This window comes from Taeniopygia guttata, chromosome 4, assembly GCF_048771995.1.
Source record: "Taeniopygia guttata chromosome 4, bTaeGut7.mat, whole genome shotgun sequence".
Lineage (NCBI taxonomy): Eukaryota > Metazoa > Chordata > Aves > Passeriformes > Estrildidae > Taeniopygia > Taeniopygia guttata.
Genome location: NC_133028.1, coordinates 47221859 through 47239011, shown reverse-complemented (window position 1 = coordinate 47239011; position 17153 = coordinate 47221859). Strand labels below are relative to the sequence as shown.

Genomic DNA, 17153 nt, shown 5'->3' with positions numbered 1-17153 from the left:
TTAATTTGATAAAGTTGTGAAGAGCTTTAAGTCTCAGTAAGCATTTCAGTTTTGAAATATATGGATAAACATATTTGTACTTAGCAAATTACAACAAGCAAATGTAAAACATCTTTCACAGTGTTTCAGTATTGAATTCCTAATTCCAGCTCCAGCCTGTAATGAAAGTGTCAGAACTTTGAGTAGAATTTTTTTTTTTTTTTTGAGGAAAAAGGGATGGAGGGGATAGAAGGGAGTGGAAGTCTCCTATTCATGACAGGAGCCTGCAATATTTGAAATACCAGGATATTTTTGTTTGTTCGTCTGGGACAAAATGTCTTTTTAGGTTTCCAAAGAGAGAAATTGGACTTAATAAAATCAACAAGTCCATCTTTTTTTCAGAGTATAAATGCGAATTTTACCAAATTAAACTTTATCAAAAGATAATTTTGATCCATTTTTCAGTTTCTTCCACCTTTATAAAAATGATTAATTTTTGACTGCATATTGGGAACTCAACTAAAGCATCAGGTTTATCATCATAGGTTTTCTTATGTTGATGAATGCTTCCCTCCTACCCCAATGCCAGTTCATTATTCTCAGTCTGAAAGGGATACAGTCAGATCAGCTTCTTCTGCTGCTCTATTTATTAGCACTGTTATTTTGTTATTTTTATAATGGTTATGAGTGTTTTCATCAGGTTCATTATGATACCTGTAGAAAAAGCACTCATACTCTAAAGTGCCATTTAAAATGCTGTCTGTTAGAGCTGAGTCTGAAAAGAGAGACTAGTATAAATAATTTTTACTCATTGTGACTGTCAATCATAAAGAAAGTTTGTGTGAGGACTTGGTGCTGCCCTGTTCCATAAAGGTGAGGACATGCAGGTGGCTCAGTTGCTGGTGCCACATGGGAGCTGCCTGTAGACTCCTTTCTTACAATCAGCTGCCTAGGTTTATCCTGCACCCTAGGAATTTAGGAATTTGTGCAGCACAGCCCAAGCCCAGACCTACTCAAGTCAGCTGTTAAGTGGATCACAGAGGTCTTGGTGAGCAGTGCTCTTCTAGTCAGGATCACTCCATCACTTAAACTTGAAAGAGCATGGTCCAACTTCCAGTATTTCCCACACTGGGTGGAAGTGTATATGTGTGCATTTATCAATGAAGTATTCATCTTCAGGATGAGTTTATTGTTCAAAAGTTGGCTTTCACATGGGAGAAAATGGTGTAACTTTTATTTTCTGCACAGAGCCAAATGAACCTTTATAAATATTGCACTTCCGACAATTTCTAGCTGTACAGCAGAGTTGTGATTTATAAACCTCTTGGCAAGCTCTATGCCTAAACATATTTGCATGAAATACTTTTCAGAAATACTTATGTATGTATATATGTATATTTATACTTCTCAAGAGTGAAATTGTGATACTTTAAAAAAAAAGATATATTTTGGTTAGAGCATTGCTTCCTTTATCATATTCTTTCTAGGTGCTTTATGAAACAGAAAAATAGCTCAGCTTGCTGTGATTTAATGCTCCAATTGAAAATAGTTTAAAATAATACTGTTTTAAAAGGAAATCAGTCTGGCAGCATTTTTTTTTTCAGTTTTAGTTTCCTGTATTAAAAATATACCAAGCTTGCTAGTTGAGATGCAGAATTTGTTAGCTGTACTGAAATCTTAAATGCTTCAGCAATCAATTGCATTGACTAAATTGTAGGAATACTCATTCATGGCTTCTTGTTGTTATCACATATAGTGAGTAAAGATGGATTAAATGTTGGAACTTTGTTACCTGCAAGAATCACACTCACACTGCTATCTGCTGCTGTGGAAATGGATGTGCAAGAGTGCATCAAGTTGCAGAATAAACACTTCTAGTGAATAAGCCCTAGAAAATGATATACAGGTTCACCCCTCAAAAATGCTCTTTGCCCAGGTTGAAGGTCTTTTATTGTTTGCTTTTGTCTAAGATATAGCCCTCCTCCAAACTTACATCTCAAGTAGCTTCATCTGCCTGGCATTTGAAAATGTGAGAGCTGGTAGTAGCGCTGTTTTCTGTTCACCAGCGTAGCTGTTCTTGCACGTGACTGATGAATTGAGTTCTATCAAAATAATTTAACTGTTTAACTCCAGTTGTTTGGGTTTTTTACAGTGGCAGAAAGCTTTTCGTAGAGAAAGCAGTTATATAAATGTTTGGTCTAAAATTATTACCAGGTGTTAAGGTATGCAGACACCATGTTGACATCTTGATCCTTAAAAGACATAGAATAAGCTAAAGGCGGTATGTAAAATGTTCTAGTTCTGAAGTTATGACTTGTAGTCAGTGAGACAAGGTTTTCTGTGGATTACATCAGTTTCCTTCTGGTGGAGAGCCAGACACAGGGCTCTGGTAAGTGCCAAGTGAAGGTTTTTACAGCTCCTTTGCTAGGTGTATGTGTCCAGGGCTATAGATTGTAGTCTGAAATGTGGCACTAAATTCTAATGCTTCATAAAGAGCTGCTTGGAAAATTTTGTAGGTAAGAGATTTAAGCTAATCATTGACTTTGAAAATTTACCTAATACTTAATAGTACAAAATGGGGTGAGCTATGTTCTTCTTACATAAAATTTATTTAAAAGAATTCCCAGACTTGTGATTTTGCTATCTTGAGTAGGAAGATGCAAAAGAAAACATTGGTAGATGGAGACCTACAAAATCATAGTGACATCTGCTTCTGTAAATTTATTTGTTGAGTACTCGTCTTTTCAATGTTCCTATTGTAAACTAAGTCAGAGGGAAACTCCCTGGGAGACCGGAAAACTGTTTCTCAGTTTTTAATGGGGTTGAACATCTATCTTCTACTCACCTTTTTTGTGTTAAAACCTTCTGCTTCTTGGCTGTTGTTGTCTCCTCAAAGACCATCTGGCACTTGCTGTATGCTGTTACCAGGAGGATAGACTCCTTGTTGTGTCAGATGTCATTTAATTTCACTGCTTAATTGTAACCATTTATATTTTGATCAAATATTTGTTTTAAAAAATAATTGTAAAGCATAAAGATTCAGTTGGAATCCTTGAAGTTAAAATAGAAAGGACAGCTGGGTCTTATTTAAGTTTGAAGTATGCAAGTCTGTGAAATAACAGAAGCACCACCAGCAACAATAAAGCAATTCTAAAATGCACACAGCTGTCTATCAAGCAGCTTGGAATTGAGCTATTTTTAAGTCTTCTCTCTCCATTACACAAAATATTCATGAGATACATACTAATTTTCTTTGGCTGTTTTAGTCAAAGTAAACAAATGGTATCTTGTCTCAAACCAGTTAATTTTTTTTTTTCTTTTTTGCAACTGGAGTGTTTACCTAGAACTATCCCGAGTGTTATAGAGGAGTAATTTGATCAGGAATGCTGTTGCCTAGAGTACTGGTCTGTTTTGTTTATTTATTTGATGTCTTTGCCCTCAGTGGAATTTTTAATACTGAAGTGTTTTATACTCCAGCGCATGAATCTTCAAAGTCTTTTGAGCCTTTTTTGCATTAAGAACTTTATCAAATTTTTATCCATCTTTACTGGAAAGATTTTTAAACCATAGAACAATTCTTCTATCATGTGTGTGTAAATTCTATAACCTTCTACACAGTAATTGCCTTGAGAGAGCAATAATACTTGAAGATTTATAGCTGTGAAATCTCTTTTTTGATAGAAGTATCAGATACTTTGATGCCACGGGAACCAAAAAGCTGTTACTTAAATTATATAATTAAATTATCATTCAGGTGTAAGAATCACTAGCAATTTAGTGAATTATTATCTCTTTAAAAGAATAAAAAAGTGGTAAAGCTGGAGTGCAGTGGTTAGCCTGTAGTTAGCAGGTTTTTTTAATCAAAGCTAGAGTGTATGGATGCTTTCCTTCAGCTGCATGGTTACAATCCACTGTGGGGTAAGTGGCATTAAGTAAAGTCACACATCACTGTGTCCCTTTGCCCCTTGCTGTGCTGAGATACATTCTTTCAGCTGTTTTTGAACTGTTACAAAGTGGAGAGGTTTCTTGCTTATTATGAAAATTTTTTGTAATAAAGCTGTGAGATGGAATGATATATTTAACAAAATTTGGGACCTCTTATTTGGCCCATTTTTGGTAAAGAGAGTGGAAAGCTGATTAAACCATTAAAAGCTTCAATTTATTTTATTTATAGAAACTCTTCTAAAGAATATTTTCTGGGAAGAAGGAATGTAGTGAGGAGAAGGCATAGGAAAATGCACAGCCTAAAGCTCTGGTAGTATTTAAAATTGGTGCCTATGTTAATCTAATATGAGCTCACCACAGACCCCAGGGGAACTTGATGCAGGATTCCAAAGAAACTTATTAACATCCAAAGTGTGTTTTTTATAATAAAAGTCAGGAGGTTTTCTTCCTGAAAGAAAAAATCCTGTGTTTTTTATATTTGACGAGGGGAAGGAAAATATACAATAGAGGTCTTAACATTCTGTTTAATGATTTTATTAGTTTCTATGCATTCACTGTGGTCTAAATCCAGGTTTGGTCTAAATCCATGAACCTGAGCATTAAGCTAATTTATTTTTGTGAAAATGCACAATTAGCTCTAAACATTTAATAATTTTTATTTAACAGTGCAATTATTTTAGTAATTAAGAGTATTTAAATTTCTTCCTCTGTTTAATATTAATTATAAATATTATATAAAGAAAATTATTCATGTTATGACTGATTTTTCTTTGAAATACTAAATGCACTCTGGTTGTGAAATAACTTGACTGCCTTATTAAATAGTGCTTTGGTAAGGCTAGCTTACTTCACAGAGAAATCTGGCCTAGTCTGCTTCTCTTGCATATATAGAAACTACAGAATACAGACACCCAGACACTACAGAATAACCATACAGACAGAAACAACTCAGGTTTGTAGGCATTGAGAATGTGAGTAGGCTGAACTATGGAAAACATTAAAAGGAGAATACCAATAAGGCATAAGGCAGGCTGGAATGAGAGTAATTTGTTTAACCACTGGTTGGTCAGTCAGTCAGGACTTACCAAGCAGTGATGAATTTCAACCAACTACTGGCAAAAGATATGTTAAAATCCCTGTAGTCTTACAGTTTTTCTTCCTGAACCTTTGGGAACTTTGTAGTGTAACACTAGACTTTCTGCTCCTTTGGAGGGCTCTTCCTCAGAGAGGATCTCGGGGAGGATATGATTCCTAGGATTTGGGTTTTAATTCTTGCTTGTTCTGGAACTTTTGATTTTGATAGTTTGGGCAATATGGCACTACAAGGAAGTAAAAACATATAGTGAGTGTAACAACAATGAAATAGCCTGAGATTTCTTAGAGCATTTAAATCTGCAATTCTTGTGGGGTTTTTAATTTGTCTTACCTGTTTGACACAAAGAAGTCAAAAGCACCCAACAATCTTATGATTAAATTCTTTTTAATGAATTTTTTAATAGAATCTGTACTGTATTAGAATTAAGAGATTAAACTTAGTTTACTTTTGAACAGAAAATAATATTGCAGTGAATTGGCTGCCTAGTTTTATCTAGATTATGTCAGTAGGCAGCAGTTAATCTTTGTGGCAAAATTAGTTATCTTCTATTGTGTCTGTACTTTGCATTTCATGCTATTGAAAAATAGAAAAAACTTCACTATGCTATCTAATTTGTTGACAATATTTCAAAACATTATAGAAGAAGCCTGCATTTTGTGGTCATTAGAAATCCTTAAATAATCAGATTTGCTAATGTCGTTAGACTAGTCTATAATGTTAGGGTGTAGGTGTCTTATTATGACGTATCCATGGAAACAGGAAACTAAGGCTTATCAAGACTGAGGCTGAAACTAATTGCTGAAACTCTAGCTAATTTCTACTGCTTCTGTTGTTCTGAGCACCAGAGCTTGCCATCAAACAATACAAAGCATAACAGAACAGTGTGTAACTTGGGGCTGAAATTATATGTCAATATTCTCACTCTGGACTATTCTTGTCTAAGTTCAGTACTCCTCAACTGTAACAGCATTGGTAAATGCATTTAATTACTTGTGAAAACATCATTAATTTCTAAAGTTAAGATGCTGACAAACCTGTCTGGTGAACAGTGTACTTCTGTGGTCCGTATGTACTTAATTCTTGGGAATTCTTTTGGTCTGTAGGATAAACTAACAGCAGTGGTTTAATTTCTTCCTTTTGACAATGCTTGTTGTCTGATACAACCTTTTTACCTTGAAAGATTCTCTTTTTCAGAGAGGTTCTGGGGACATTTCCTAGACAATTCTTAATTCCAATTAAAGTTTTCATTTTGAGAATCGAAAGGAATGTTGGGGTTTTTTTTCCCTTAAAAGTGTGTGCAGTGATGCTCTGTGGGCTGTCATAGGTGTGTAAGTTCAGCGAGCTCTTGCTGTGAGTTGCGTGCTATGAGGTTATTCTTTGTTTTGAAACAGGAGATCCTGAGAAGGAGCTTAATCCAAAGAAGAAGATTTGGGAGCAAATCCAACCTGATCTTCATACCAATGACCACTGTGTTGCTACATACAAAGGAGTTCCATTTGAAGTGAAAGGGAAAGGAGTGTGCAGGGCAGAGACCATGGCAAACAGCGGAATTAAATAAATGGTTATTAGAAACTTCTACAGATATTGAAGTGAAAAGTTGATGCAAGCACAATAAAAAACATGAAATGCATGGCAAAACCTGTTTTGTTTGACTTCTTTTCCATAATGTTACATCTCCAATATTTTGACAATTCACTCATTCACTAGACTTGTTGTCCTTGAGGTTGTGTGCTGTCAGCAGTTATTAACCACTCAGTGCTCATAACTTAAATTGCCAAGGCTTGTTTGTGGTGGGACCACAGGCCGGCAAGTCAATTTTCTGGACAGCTTGAAGGTGTAGAGCTTCTATTTAGCAAGAGCTAAAGGAAATAAGGAAAATACTTTGCTGTGTTCTTTGTGTGCCAATTGCAGGGCTAGCAGTTGGTTAGTGAAGACCACAATTGTATTTATTCTTCTAGTCACTTTTTAATAGTTTTTCTGCTCTTCTTCCAAGCAGTTTTCAGATGTATTGTAAGCCTCCGCACCTTTGTTCTTGCCTGTGTTCTCTCTGTAGTCTGCAGTCAGTTGTAACTGGAAGATTAAACTAGGGTTGTTTTTGCCCTTGAATGTGCAAGTGGACACACTTTCATGTCCCCACAACTAAGTCGTTGCAATTTCATTAAGATTATATTATATTATTAATTAATAACAGATTTCTGGCACTAATCAAAAACTAAAAAAAACCTCAAACCCCAAAGAAACAACCTCCAAAAAAACCCAAGAAGCAATCAAACAAAAAAAAAAATCTATTTCCAATGTTCAAACAGGTATAAAATTTGATTTTTGGGTTTTGTTTCAATGTGCTTTTATGTAATGATATCTTATATGAAAACTGCTTTGTTTTTAACAGAAATAGCTTCTTTAATTTTTAGAAAATAAAATTAATTCTTTTAATTCTTTACTTGGAGTAATATGAAAATAAATGTTTTGGATCCATTTACAATAACCCTTTAAAGTAGCTATATAGAGATACTTCAGATATTTTTGCATATAATATTAAATTAAGTTGTTGCTGTATAACCATTGAAACAGTAAATACTATTTTAACTACTGAAATTAAAAACAAACTTGAGCCTTTCTAAATTTTGCAGGCTTTGAACTTCATCCAGTAAGTGGAGAGAAAACAAAATGACAGTGATATAAAATTAAAAGGAACATGCGTAAAGAAGAGATGAACTGATTTTCTTTTTCAATGAGTTTTGTTTTGTGCCTGTAAACTGTTAGTTTTTCATGCATCTGGCAATAAGCAATAGCAATTAGTTCTTTTAAATGTGCTGAATAGCATTAGGCACATGGAAGCCATTTTATCTGCCTTGTAAACTGTATATTCTATAATGTCTTATTAAATAAAATTATTGTAGTTCAAGAGCTCAGTTATAACTAATCTTGAATCATGGTAGGGAATACTTTTACAACAGATAAATCTTAGCTTTTAGTACCAGAAAGCTCTTTTTTAGAAATGGAAGTTCAGAGGAATTTCTGAAAGCTTGAAGAATTGAGCAAAGAGTTCCCCTGAGTCTGAACTCATGCCTTTTTTACTTCTTTTTTTACTTTTTTTTTTCCTTTTTAAATTTTACTTTATTCTTCCAGATCTGTATTCTGTCTGAATTGGGATATACAGTCTGGTGTAATATAAAATCCCATTTGTAATTAAACACATATTATGAGCATGATTTTGGAGCACTAGCTTGTTCTGATTTTGTGGTTGAACCTAGGATTCTGAGTGCAGTACTGTGAGGCACTTTGTGGAAGGTAAGGAGTTTCATAAGCTAAAGAGATTTTTCTAATTGTGTGTTCAAAGGTGTTTGGTATGGATGTGGAGTTTTCTAGTTGATGGCTTTTACTCTTTAAAACGTAACAAAATGTAGGTAACATTTCTATTAGATGTTACCTACTGTAGAAAATAGACTAGTGAGCACCTTAAAGCTAATTTTATTCCTTCCTGTGCTTAAGTACTTGATAATTATTTCTCTGTATAAAATTCAAGAGCTTTCTTAGGACAATATTTCTTTCTTCTTTAATTATGCTGTTGTGGTTGTCTAAGAAGATGTATTTATCCTGTACTGAGCTCAAAAGTGACAACAGGGTACTTGACGCGCTGTGCAAATATGTTTCCTCACTGTATCCAGCCTCTTCTGCCTTGTCTGCATGAGTAAGTAGGATTGCAGTGAAATCCTTCCATGTGGGACCCAGAAGTTCCTGTAATGAAAAGCAAATCTTAACTAGTTATCTCTTTTTTCTTTTCCCCCACTCCCATTTCATATACTTAGTACATTACCAGACTATTTACATGTATGTGTTTTTTTTCCCCGGCAGTAATCCAGTGCATGCTATCCGAGTTGCTGAAATTTCTGGGTCTTTTTTCACCTTTCCGAGACATTGACATATGTGAAAATATGTGGTCATGCACTACTAGCAGTTCTCTGTTCCCTGGCTACAGATGTTAACAGAACATCTTCAGTTAAAAAATGTTCGTGGAAATAAGGAAAAATGGTTGTTTAGCTGTGTCACACATTAGTTTGAAATCAGTAGTTACCACATATCCATATTGCCGCACTGTTAGGAGCTCTTAAAAAACTTTTTTTTGAAAACACTGAAGCACCTTTTGTTGAAAAAAATAAATGATGAATTTCTGTGTAACATCAACTTCAGTTCCAGCTGTGATCCATAAAACTGAACTATTCTCAGCAATTCAGGAAAAACACAAATCAAATGCAACACCTTAAATAATGGGCCAGAGAGCTTTTCTTCAACTTCTGTGATTTATCTGATGCGGGAGAATGGAGAGAACAAGCTGCTTTTCTTTCAGAAAATGCATAAAATTTTAATAGGAATAAGAGAGGTTGGGCTTTAATTTACAGGTGTAAATGGAATTACAGCTTTGGTGCAATCCTGCTAACTCCTGTATATGACAAGAAGCCTACCTTGGTGATAAAAGGACATTGCAGTGATCTTGATTCTGTAACCTAAATGCTAAGGTATATAAAACTACTTTAAAGGATGTCTGTCTACTTTCAGGGTAAGTGGGGTGTCAAAAACACCTGGTGTATTGATAGTGATTAATCTGTTTTATACACTAGGGATGAAAAATATCAAACACATACAAAATTTTGCCTTAAGCTGCCCAAGGAAGTCTTGAGTTACCAGTTTTAACAAGAGAGGAGAGAGCTTTGATTTGCTGAGGACTCAAAATCTTATACAGTCTTTGTTCTGATCTTAGTATCTGCCACTCATAACACATTAGGCTGTTGTTGGAAAACAAAAAATCACTTTTTGCAGTCAACTCTGCTGTAGCTATTTTCACCTGAAAGTGAAAGAGTTGCTATCAGGGCAGAGACTTCTACTTTTTTTTTTTTTGGTTACCTGGATGAGCTGAACTGTGTCATCGCTTTCATCTGGACACAGAGGCAGGTCAGCCCTCAGGACCAAGAGGGCCAAGTGTAGGCCTTCGTCCCCAAAGTGCTGAGCCAGGGCTGCTCTCACCGTGGCTCTCACTTGCTCTTTGCTCAGAGCACTGTGGGGGTAGCTGGGGGTGTCCAGTACCCGAATGCGGAGAGCTGACTCGCGGCCATTTCTCCGCATGAGCCCCAAAATGCGGCCGCTGCGTCCCAGGCTGCAGCACATAGTCACAGAGCTGGGGCAGAGGCGGCTCTCGAAGTCTGCACTGCCCAGCAGGCTGTTCCCAGCAGCACTTTTGCCAGTCTGAGTTTTTCCAAGGACAACAAGGTTGATGGTCATCTCATTGCTGTCTGCCATTGTCTGTGCTTTTATCCACAAACCTGTCAGTAAGTACAAATAACATCAGGTGCTTCAGATAACTTGGGGGGTGAGGGGAAAGAAGAGGCAACAATTTCCAATATTCAATGTCTTGAGTTTTTCTCTGCCTGAAATGTGAGAAGAGCCTTAGGAAGAAGCAAAACAGTGTGGAGAGGCAGAAGAAAAGAGAGGAGTTGGGAAACAACTGTGGAAAACACTGTTGCCATTCTGGGACAGTAGTAGGTTAGGAGGAGATAAACTAGGGAAGGAAGAAGAGAATGGTGACAAATAGGTGCTGCTGCTATTCAGTGACAGTGTTTCATGATGTAAATATTACTTGTTTTAGGAAAAAGAATAATCAAGGAGAAGTAGATTTTAAGGGAGCCCTTTTTCACAGCTTAAAATGTCTTTCATCAGCTGCCACTGACATTGAAATAGACAGTAGTCTGAAAAGGCTTTCTGATGCAGAAAAATATCTCAATTGAAAAAAAAGTAGGAGAGATGAAATAGCCAATCTCATGAAAATGAGATTTTGGAAATGCATACTAAACCAACCTATTAGCGCAGTAAGTGGAAAAGTATGAACTGGTGGACAGAGAGAGGGAGCTGGCTTGGTATAATTTCCAGTTGCTCTATTTGTTCATAAACAAGACCTCTCATTCTCTTTGTACTTTTCTGTGACCCTGTATCTGAAGGGGTTTTGGTGTGTGCTGATCATCTAACAGGAAAACTTGTTATTTAAATAGAGACATGTTTGAGAAGGTAAAACCATAGTGGCAAATAGTGGATTTAAACTTTCTGTAACAGAACTTGAACGTTCTGAACAGAATGTGAACTTCAGAAAGATTTTTTTTTTAAAGATGCTATTTTTAAGTATTCATAGAGAGATCATGGATAATTTCAGGCTGGGTTTTCCTGTGATTAATTTATTTAGATTATTGTTGTGCAGTTTAAGTTTCCTGTCTCATGTTAATTCCATGCCTAAATCAATATTTTGAAAAAATTTCAGTACAGCACCAAAGATGCAAGAGGAAGTAACATACTAATTTTGTTATAGTCAGCATTGAATATTTATATTATAATCTTCCTTACTGGATTCACGGTGAGGATTTTGTGGATTTTTCAATGATCAGTTTCCTTTTAAGAAAGACATCTTATGAAATGGTTGTCTTCAGTTATTCATCTGTCTAGATATGCATTGTACACTTTGTACCATAATAACAGGAAGTGGACATGGATTCATCTGTTCCTTTTTTAAATCATAATCAAAGATTAAGGTTTTTTCCCCTGTAAGCAGTCTATGCTTAAATACTTAGATTAGTTTCATTTTAGGTCACTTACCTTATTTTCCCTTAATTTCTTCTTTCATTCAGGCTTCATCATAAACCACATGTGCAGTGCAAAAAGAAGTTCATATGTGAACTTTGAAACTAACAGCAGCACTGTACTACTCTGAGGCTGTTACGTACACATTAATCTGGTTAATTTATTACTGATAGCTCCTCATTCAATTACATATGTTTGGTCAGGAATTGGCACAGTTGAATTTTTGTAATTTAGCTGCAAATATTATTCTTGAAGTCACTTAAGTGATTGCATGACATTGATATTTTTAAAAGTAAATTCCATTAGCAGTTAAATGTGCAAATGATAAATGTAGTAGTGGTATTCCTTTGTATTGTATGTTCTTGAATGTGCCTTCATATGTGCATGTGAATAGCAAATGCACTCTCTTATTATTGCAATGAATTATTAATTGCAGTATTTTTATAGCACAGTGTAAATCATTTGCAGATATAAAGATGTTTGCTTAACAAAGATAGATTAAAATAATAACAAATTAAAATACAGAAATTATTTGTGAACCAGGAAGAAAACTGAAGATTTCCTGCAGAACTGCCAGTTGTGCATTAGCTATTGGCTGTTAACCTAATAATTTTCTTGCAAGCATCATTATTTGCTGTGCTATAGTAGCATACAAATCAGAGATAGATTGTCCAGAAATGACCTGTCACTTCCTTTTTTCCAGTTTTCCACAAGCGGAAAAGTAACTGATTAGAATATAAATGCAAATTTTTGCTTCAACAACCAGGTTGTAGTTTTAGAATGGGAGAGTGGATGAGCCTGTCCAGTCTGTTCACAAGGATCAGGCATCTCTCTGTAAATCCCAGGGGTGCAGGCACAAGTTTACTCCAAGGGTATTAAGACAGTTGTCAGTAAGAATAATGGTATGTAATACACTAATCTGGTATGTGGTGGCAGAAAAAGAGGAGTGTGCTCTCTGGAGCCCAGTCCTGCGGGAGACGTCATCCGAGGTGTAGCTCCATGTGGGAGCTTGTAAAGGTTGATTTACCACAGAACCAGGGCTGTTCCTGCCAGCCACAGTAGTGAAGGGGGGCTGCAGTTCCTCTAGAAGCCCACTGTGTCCTGCTCTGGAGCCACAAGAACAAGTAGTGCTCTGGCAGAAGGTGGGAGCTCCTCGTGTGAATTCACATCGTTCCTCATCAATGAGTTCCTTGTTTGGGTTGCTTGGCTGAAGGTGGTCGTGTAAAAACTGTTGTTACTGAATGTTTTTAAGAGCATATAGACAAGTGTTCTTGGGCCTGCCTCTTCTTGTGAGAAGTCAGACATGAAAGCTGTCCCTGTATTGTGTGTGTACCTGAGGTAATTTCTCATAGTTCCCACTGCATTAGAGCTCTGTGCTGCGCATGGCCTTTGTGTCTCAAGGCATATTTATATATAAAGTGTATGGCAAGGTCCTTCACGTGCTGGTGAATACAAACTCAAAGAAGACTGGATGAGGAGTCACGCAATTGCAAAGCAGAAAGATAGGTAAGTCTCACAGAACTATGGATCTTGACTTTGCTTAAATTGCCAGATCTGTGTTTTATATTGGACTGCTCCTTTGCACATTAATGCCCCTTATAACATCTGAGGTCATATATGGCCTAGCAGTCACATCCAACTAGATAATTTAAGCTGGCATGGACAAGGATTTAGACTACCAAAAAAACTAGAATACAAGAAGCAGGGTAGTGTTGTATGCAAAACACAGTTTGCCCAGCTGGATGCAGAACAGGGCTTTTATAGTGGCAAGATGGCTATAAAATTGAGTGGTGTAAAAGAGGCACTCCCTGAATGAGTTCTAAAACTTGGCTAAATTAAAAAAAAAAAGCATTTCAATATTATTGTGAATGGAATACAATCCAAGTTGCAACACATCTGGAAGGTCTTACAACTGCATGGGCAGAGGATTTTAAAAAGTTGTCTTCTTAGGAGGATATGACAGGGAAAAATCAAATTGATTTACATGACACTTGCATGGGCTCCTGAAACATGGAAAAAGTCCTCCCCAAGGTGGCAGTATCAGCCTGCTCCACAGGTACTGTAAAAGTCAGCTGGTGTCCCCTTGCTCTGTGGTCCTATGCTGAAATAAAATACCAGATCAGAAATTAGCTACAGTGTTAGAAAACACAGGATCATTACAGGACACAATCTCTCGAGATAAGAAATGTAAAAAGCATTTTTCTCCCTTATGTCAGAAGAAACATTTAAATTGACATATAAAATGCAAACAGTAGCACCTTAATTAATGAATTTGAGCATCAGTAATGGAAAGGTAGCAGTTAAGAAACAGAAGAGTTATTCACTGTTCCTTACATGACTCTTGAAAATCGAGATCTTTTGTTTTCATTAGCTTTTAAGTTGAGTCAGTGACAATTATTATGAGGCGTTAGATATAAGATCTTAAAATCTACTGCTAGAACATCATCTTGCACAGAGTACAATAAAGTTGCCTAGGATGCTTTTTAGCACTGCTTGCTTCCAGTGGCTGACCTATCTTTTTGTTTGCTTAGTTTTTGCAGACAGGGTTCTTGCAACTGGTAAAGGAAGCCTAGTACCAAGTAAGTCTAGTGAGGAATTTTCAGGAATCTAAGGAAGTAAAATCCTTAATCTAATTGAATATAAGGATCATTTGTGTATCTAGAATCTTTATTTGTCTTTGAAGAAAGCAAGGCTAAAATACTTTGCAAGCAGGCAGTAACTAGAGTTGCATTTTAGTCACATTAGTGTGTCAGCTGCTGTTCTGTTGTAGTCCCTGTGATCATCCAGTTGGTTTGCACACACCCTAAACAAGCTGTCCATGATGCTTGTTAGGGTATACCAAGCAGGCTAGATCTTGTGAAACTGAAAGAGCAGTTTCTCTTTAGGCACATGGTATCTCTTACCATGTGTCATCTTTCAGTTCCCACGCCTTCCCATCCCTTACAGCTTCTTTCCTGTTGTGGGCTCTCATTTTAGTCCAAGATGATGCCATAATAAGTAATTTAAGATGTGCTTTGATGAATTTCTCTTAGTTAGAGGAAACCCAGTGAGGCCATTTTATGGATTGCCACACACAAAGACGGGCTTTTAGCCTGCCCAAACAACATGAGAAATCCAGGAAGGTATGCAGTCCACATAGTCAGTGTGGCTTCACTTCTGTTAGATGTGTAAATTCTAAGAAACAGCAGGCATGTCACTGCTGAGGGAGAAATAGGACAGATTTAGTGGTGTTCTTTTGGATTTTGTTCACATAAAAATCTTCTGATTCCAAAGGAAGACACATACAAATTATACTAAAGGTTCCTTAAAGCGGATGATTATGTTTTTTACCTTGCTTAATGCAGTCCTTAGTATCCATAGTATTTTTAAACATAAGTAATCAATTACTTATGTCTACAGCAGTCTACAAGATCATGTTTCTTTTTGCAGTATAAGTGGCTATCTAGGTTGTGTGCCACTATATTGGCCTTGCTAAGGGGAATGGAGGTGGGATGTACCTGCAAACTAAAGTTGAAATTGCACCAGCTTTTGGGTGCTGTCTGTTGGTACAACTGTGGAAACAGCTCCTCAAGTTCCCACTGTATTTCTTACAGTGGATTATGGGTTCAGGATAAATACTGCTGGCAGAAAGGCAGATCAAGGTCTCGCTTTGTGTTTGAAAAAAACCAAATGAACTATCAGAGCAGGGAAAAAACATCAGCTGGACTGCTCCCCACCCCCCCAACCCCCCTTTATTCTCCAAAAGAATCACTAAGATCCAGAAGATTTCTTTGTCTTTCTGTTGCAAATAATAGGCAACTTCAGATTAGAAAGCAGCGTATTTGACATGCTCATCTGGTAAGACTCTGCTGTGGAAGTAGTGCAGGAATTCCTTGCATTGGCAGGAATGATAATCCTCTAAGCACTTTGCTTCTCCATGTGCTTAGAACAGCACTGTAACAAGCAACAGGAGCAGAGTCTCTTCTTGTTAGTACGGTTTGGTGTGACATGGCTTTTCAAAATGTGGGGGAATGCAATGTGAAGTAGGACGTGTCACTTACTGCTGCAGGCTGCCAGCTTCTTAATTCTCTTAACAACCCCCACCTTCTCCATCATTTGAGTGATGACTTTCCCCATAGCACCATATCAATTTTTTTTTAATATGCAAGGAATGTTTTTAAAACACCATATTGTGCTATTCTGTCTCTTGATCAGGTTACTTAGAGATATTTCAACTACTTTACTTTCACCTGTGTTGCCACAAAATGCTTTCCACAATATCAAGGTTAGACATAAGTGCACAGGTTTGGCTATAAGACTGTGCCACAAGACAAGTGTGTTTATGTCTCTTCACAGCTTCATGTGAAAAATGGAAAATAGGCCAAGAAACTAAGGTGATATTGCAAGGATATAATATAAATAATATTTAAAAGCAACAATAAAATCACCACCAACAAACCAAATTAATAAACTGTTAATTTCAAAGGCACATATTTGGGAAAGAAGCAATAATCAGAAAGAATAAAAATACAGATTTAAAAATGCTTTTTCTTCTTTTTCCCTTATACATACTTCATTGGATTAAATCTGTGACTTGCCTCATACATCTCCTGTTGGGAGCACATGAGTCAGGATACCAGACTCATTCACTTTCTTGTGCTTAGCCTCAGAATGTGTCCATGTGTAAAAGCATTTTGCCCCTGAGACAAAAGTCCTGTGAACAGTGAACATATTTGGAAGCTAAGGAAAACCAGATCTGGCTGTTATTTCTGTAACACTCATTCCCTAATTCTGAGAAGCTGCACAGTTTCTCAGTTTCCTCATCTAAATAATACAGGGAGTATCCACGTCTTTTGAAAATGTGTAGTGGGAGTGATTTAGCTGATGGGAACATATTTCTGTACAGCAATAACAGCATTTCTTACATTAAAAAGAAAAAAAAGTGTTTTTATCATATTGTACAATGCTCTGTAGGGACTGAAGACATACTTTCTAAAAATATTCTCATGATGCCTGGAAAGGCTGTAATAATTGTAACACAAGTATGCACAGAAGTTGTACTGATGCACAGAGTTGAACTGGTCACTCTGTTACTCTTATGCACTCTAATCCTTAAGAGATATTTCATAGAGTACCTGTAATATGAATCTTACAAAGTTTCAACTTAAGGATGTGTAAAAATGATATATTTCAGCTCAATAACATGGGTATCTGTGTGTATTCAGAACAGATTCATTACTCAGTTTCTTTATTTTCTTATTTTCCAGGTTTTCTAGGGTATTTGTATTTCTATAGATACAACATATGTTGAGGACTTTTTTTAAAAAATACACAATAGATAGCAACTCGATATTTTTTATATTTTATTCTGATTCCAAATCTCTCCTGTCTTCCCTTTGTATACCTACCCTTTGGAGGAACATGCTGAATAGCAAAGAACATTTCTTAGAAATACAAGTCTAAGAAAGTGGACTATTAATTAGAAATACTACAATTCTTGATTTTTATAATCATGATACTTGTGGACATCAAA

General features: G+C 36.3%; 2 protein-coding genes across 2 annotated transcripts in view; one reads left to right on the top strand and one right to left on the bottom strand.

Annotated features, from left to right (window-relative positions):
- AIMP1 (aminoacyl tRNA synthetase complex interacting multifunctional protein 1) overlaps positions 1 to 6658 on the top strand; it is a 32034-nt gene extending 25376 nt beyond the window's left edge. The window contains exon 7 of the mRNA XM_002196676.7: positions 6412 to 6658. Within this exon, the coding sequence (XP_002196712.5) occupies positions 6412 to 6578 (167 nt within the window). The 3' untranslated portion in view covers positions 6579 to 6658. The remainder of the gene's footprint in view (positions 1 to 6411) is intronic.
- Positions 6659 to 8471: 1813 nt separating this feature from the next.
- Positions 8472 to 11742, bottom strand: GIMD1 (GIMAP family P-loop NTPase domain containing 1). Its single transcript, XM_002194517.5, has 3 exons — positions 11657 to 11742; positions 9923 to 10338; positions 8472 to 8758 (listed from the first exon to the last, which is right to left on the bottom strand). The coding sequence occupies exons 2-3, from the start codon at positions 10313 to 10315 to the stop codon at positions 8492 to 8494; spliced, it is 660 nt and encodes a 219-aa protein (XP_002194553.4). The 5' UTR covers positions 10316 to 10338; positions 11657 to 11742; the 3' UTR covers positions 8472 to 8491.
- Positions 11743 to 17153: the final 5411 nt, after the last annotated feature.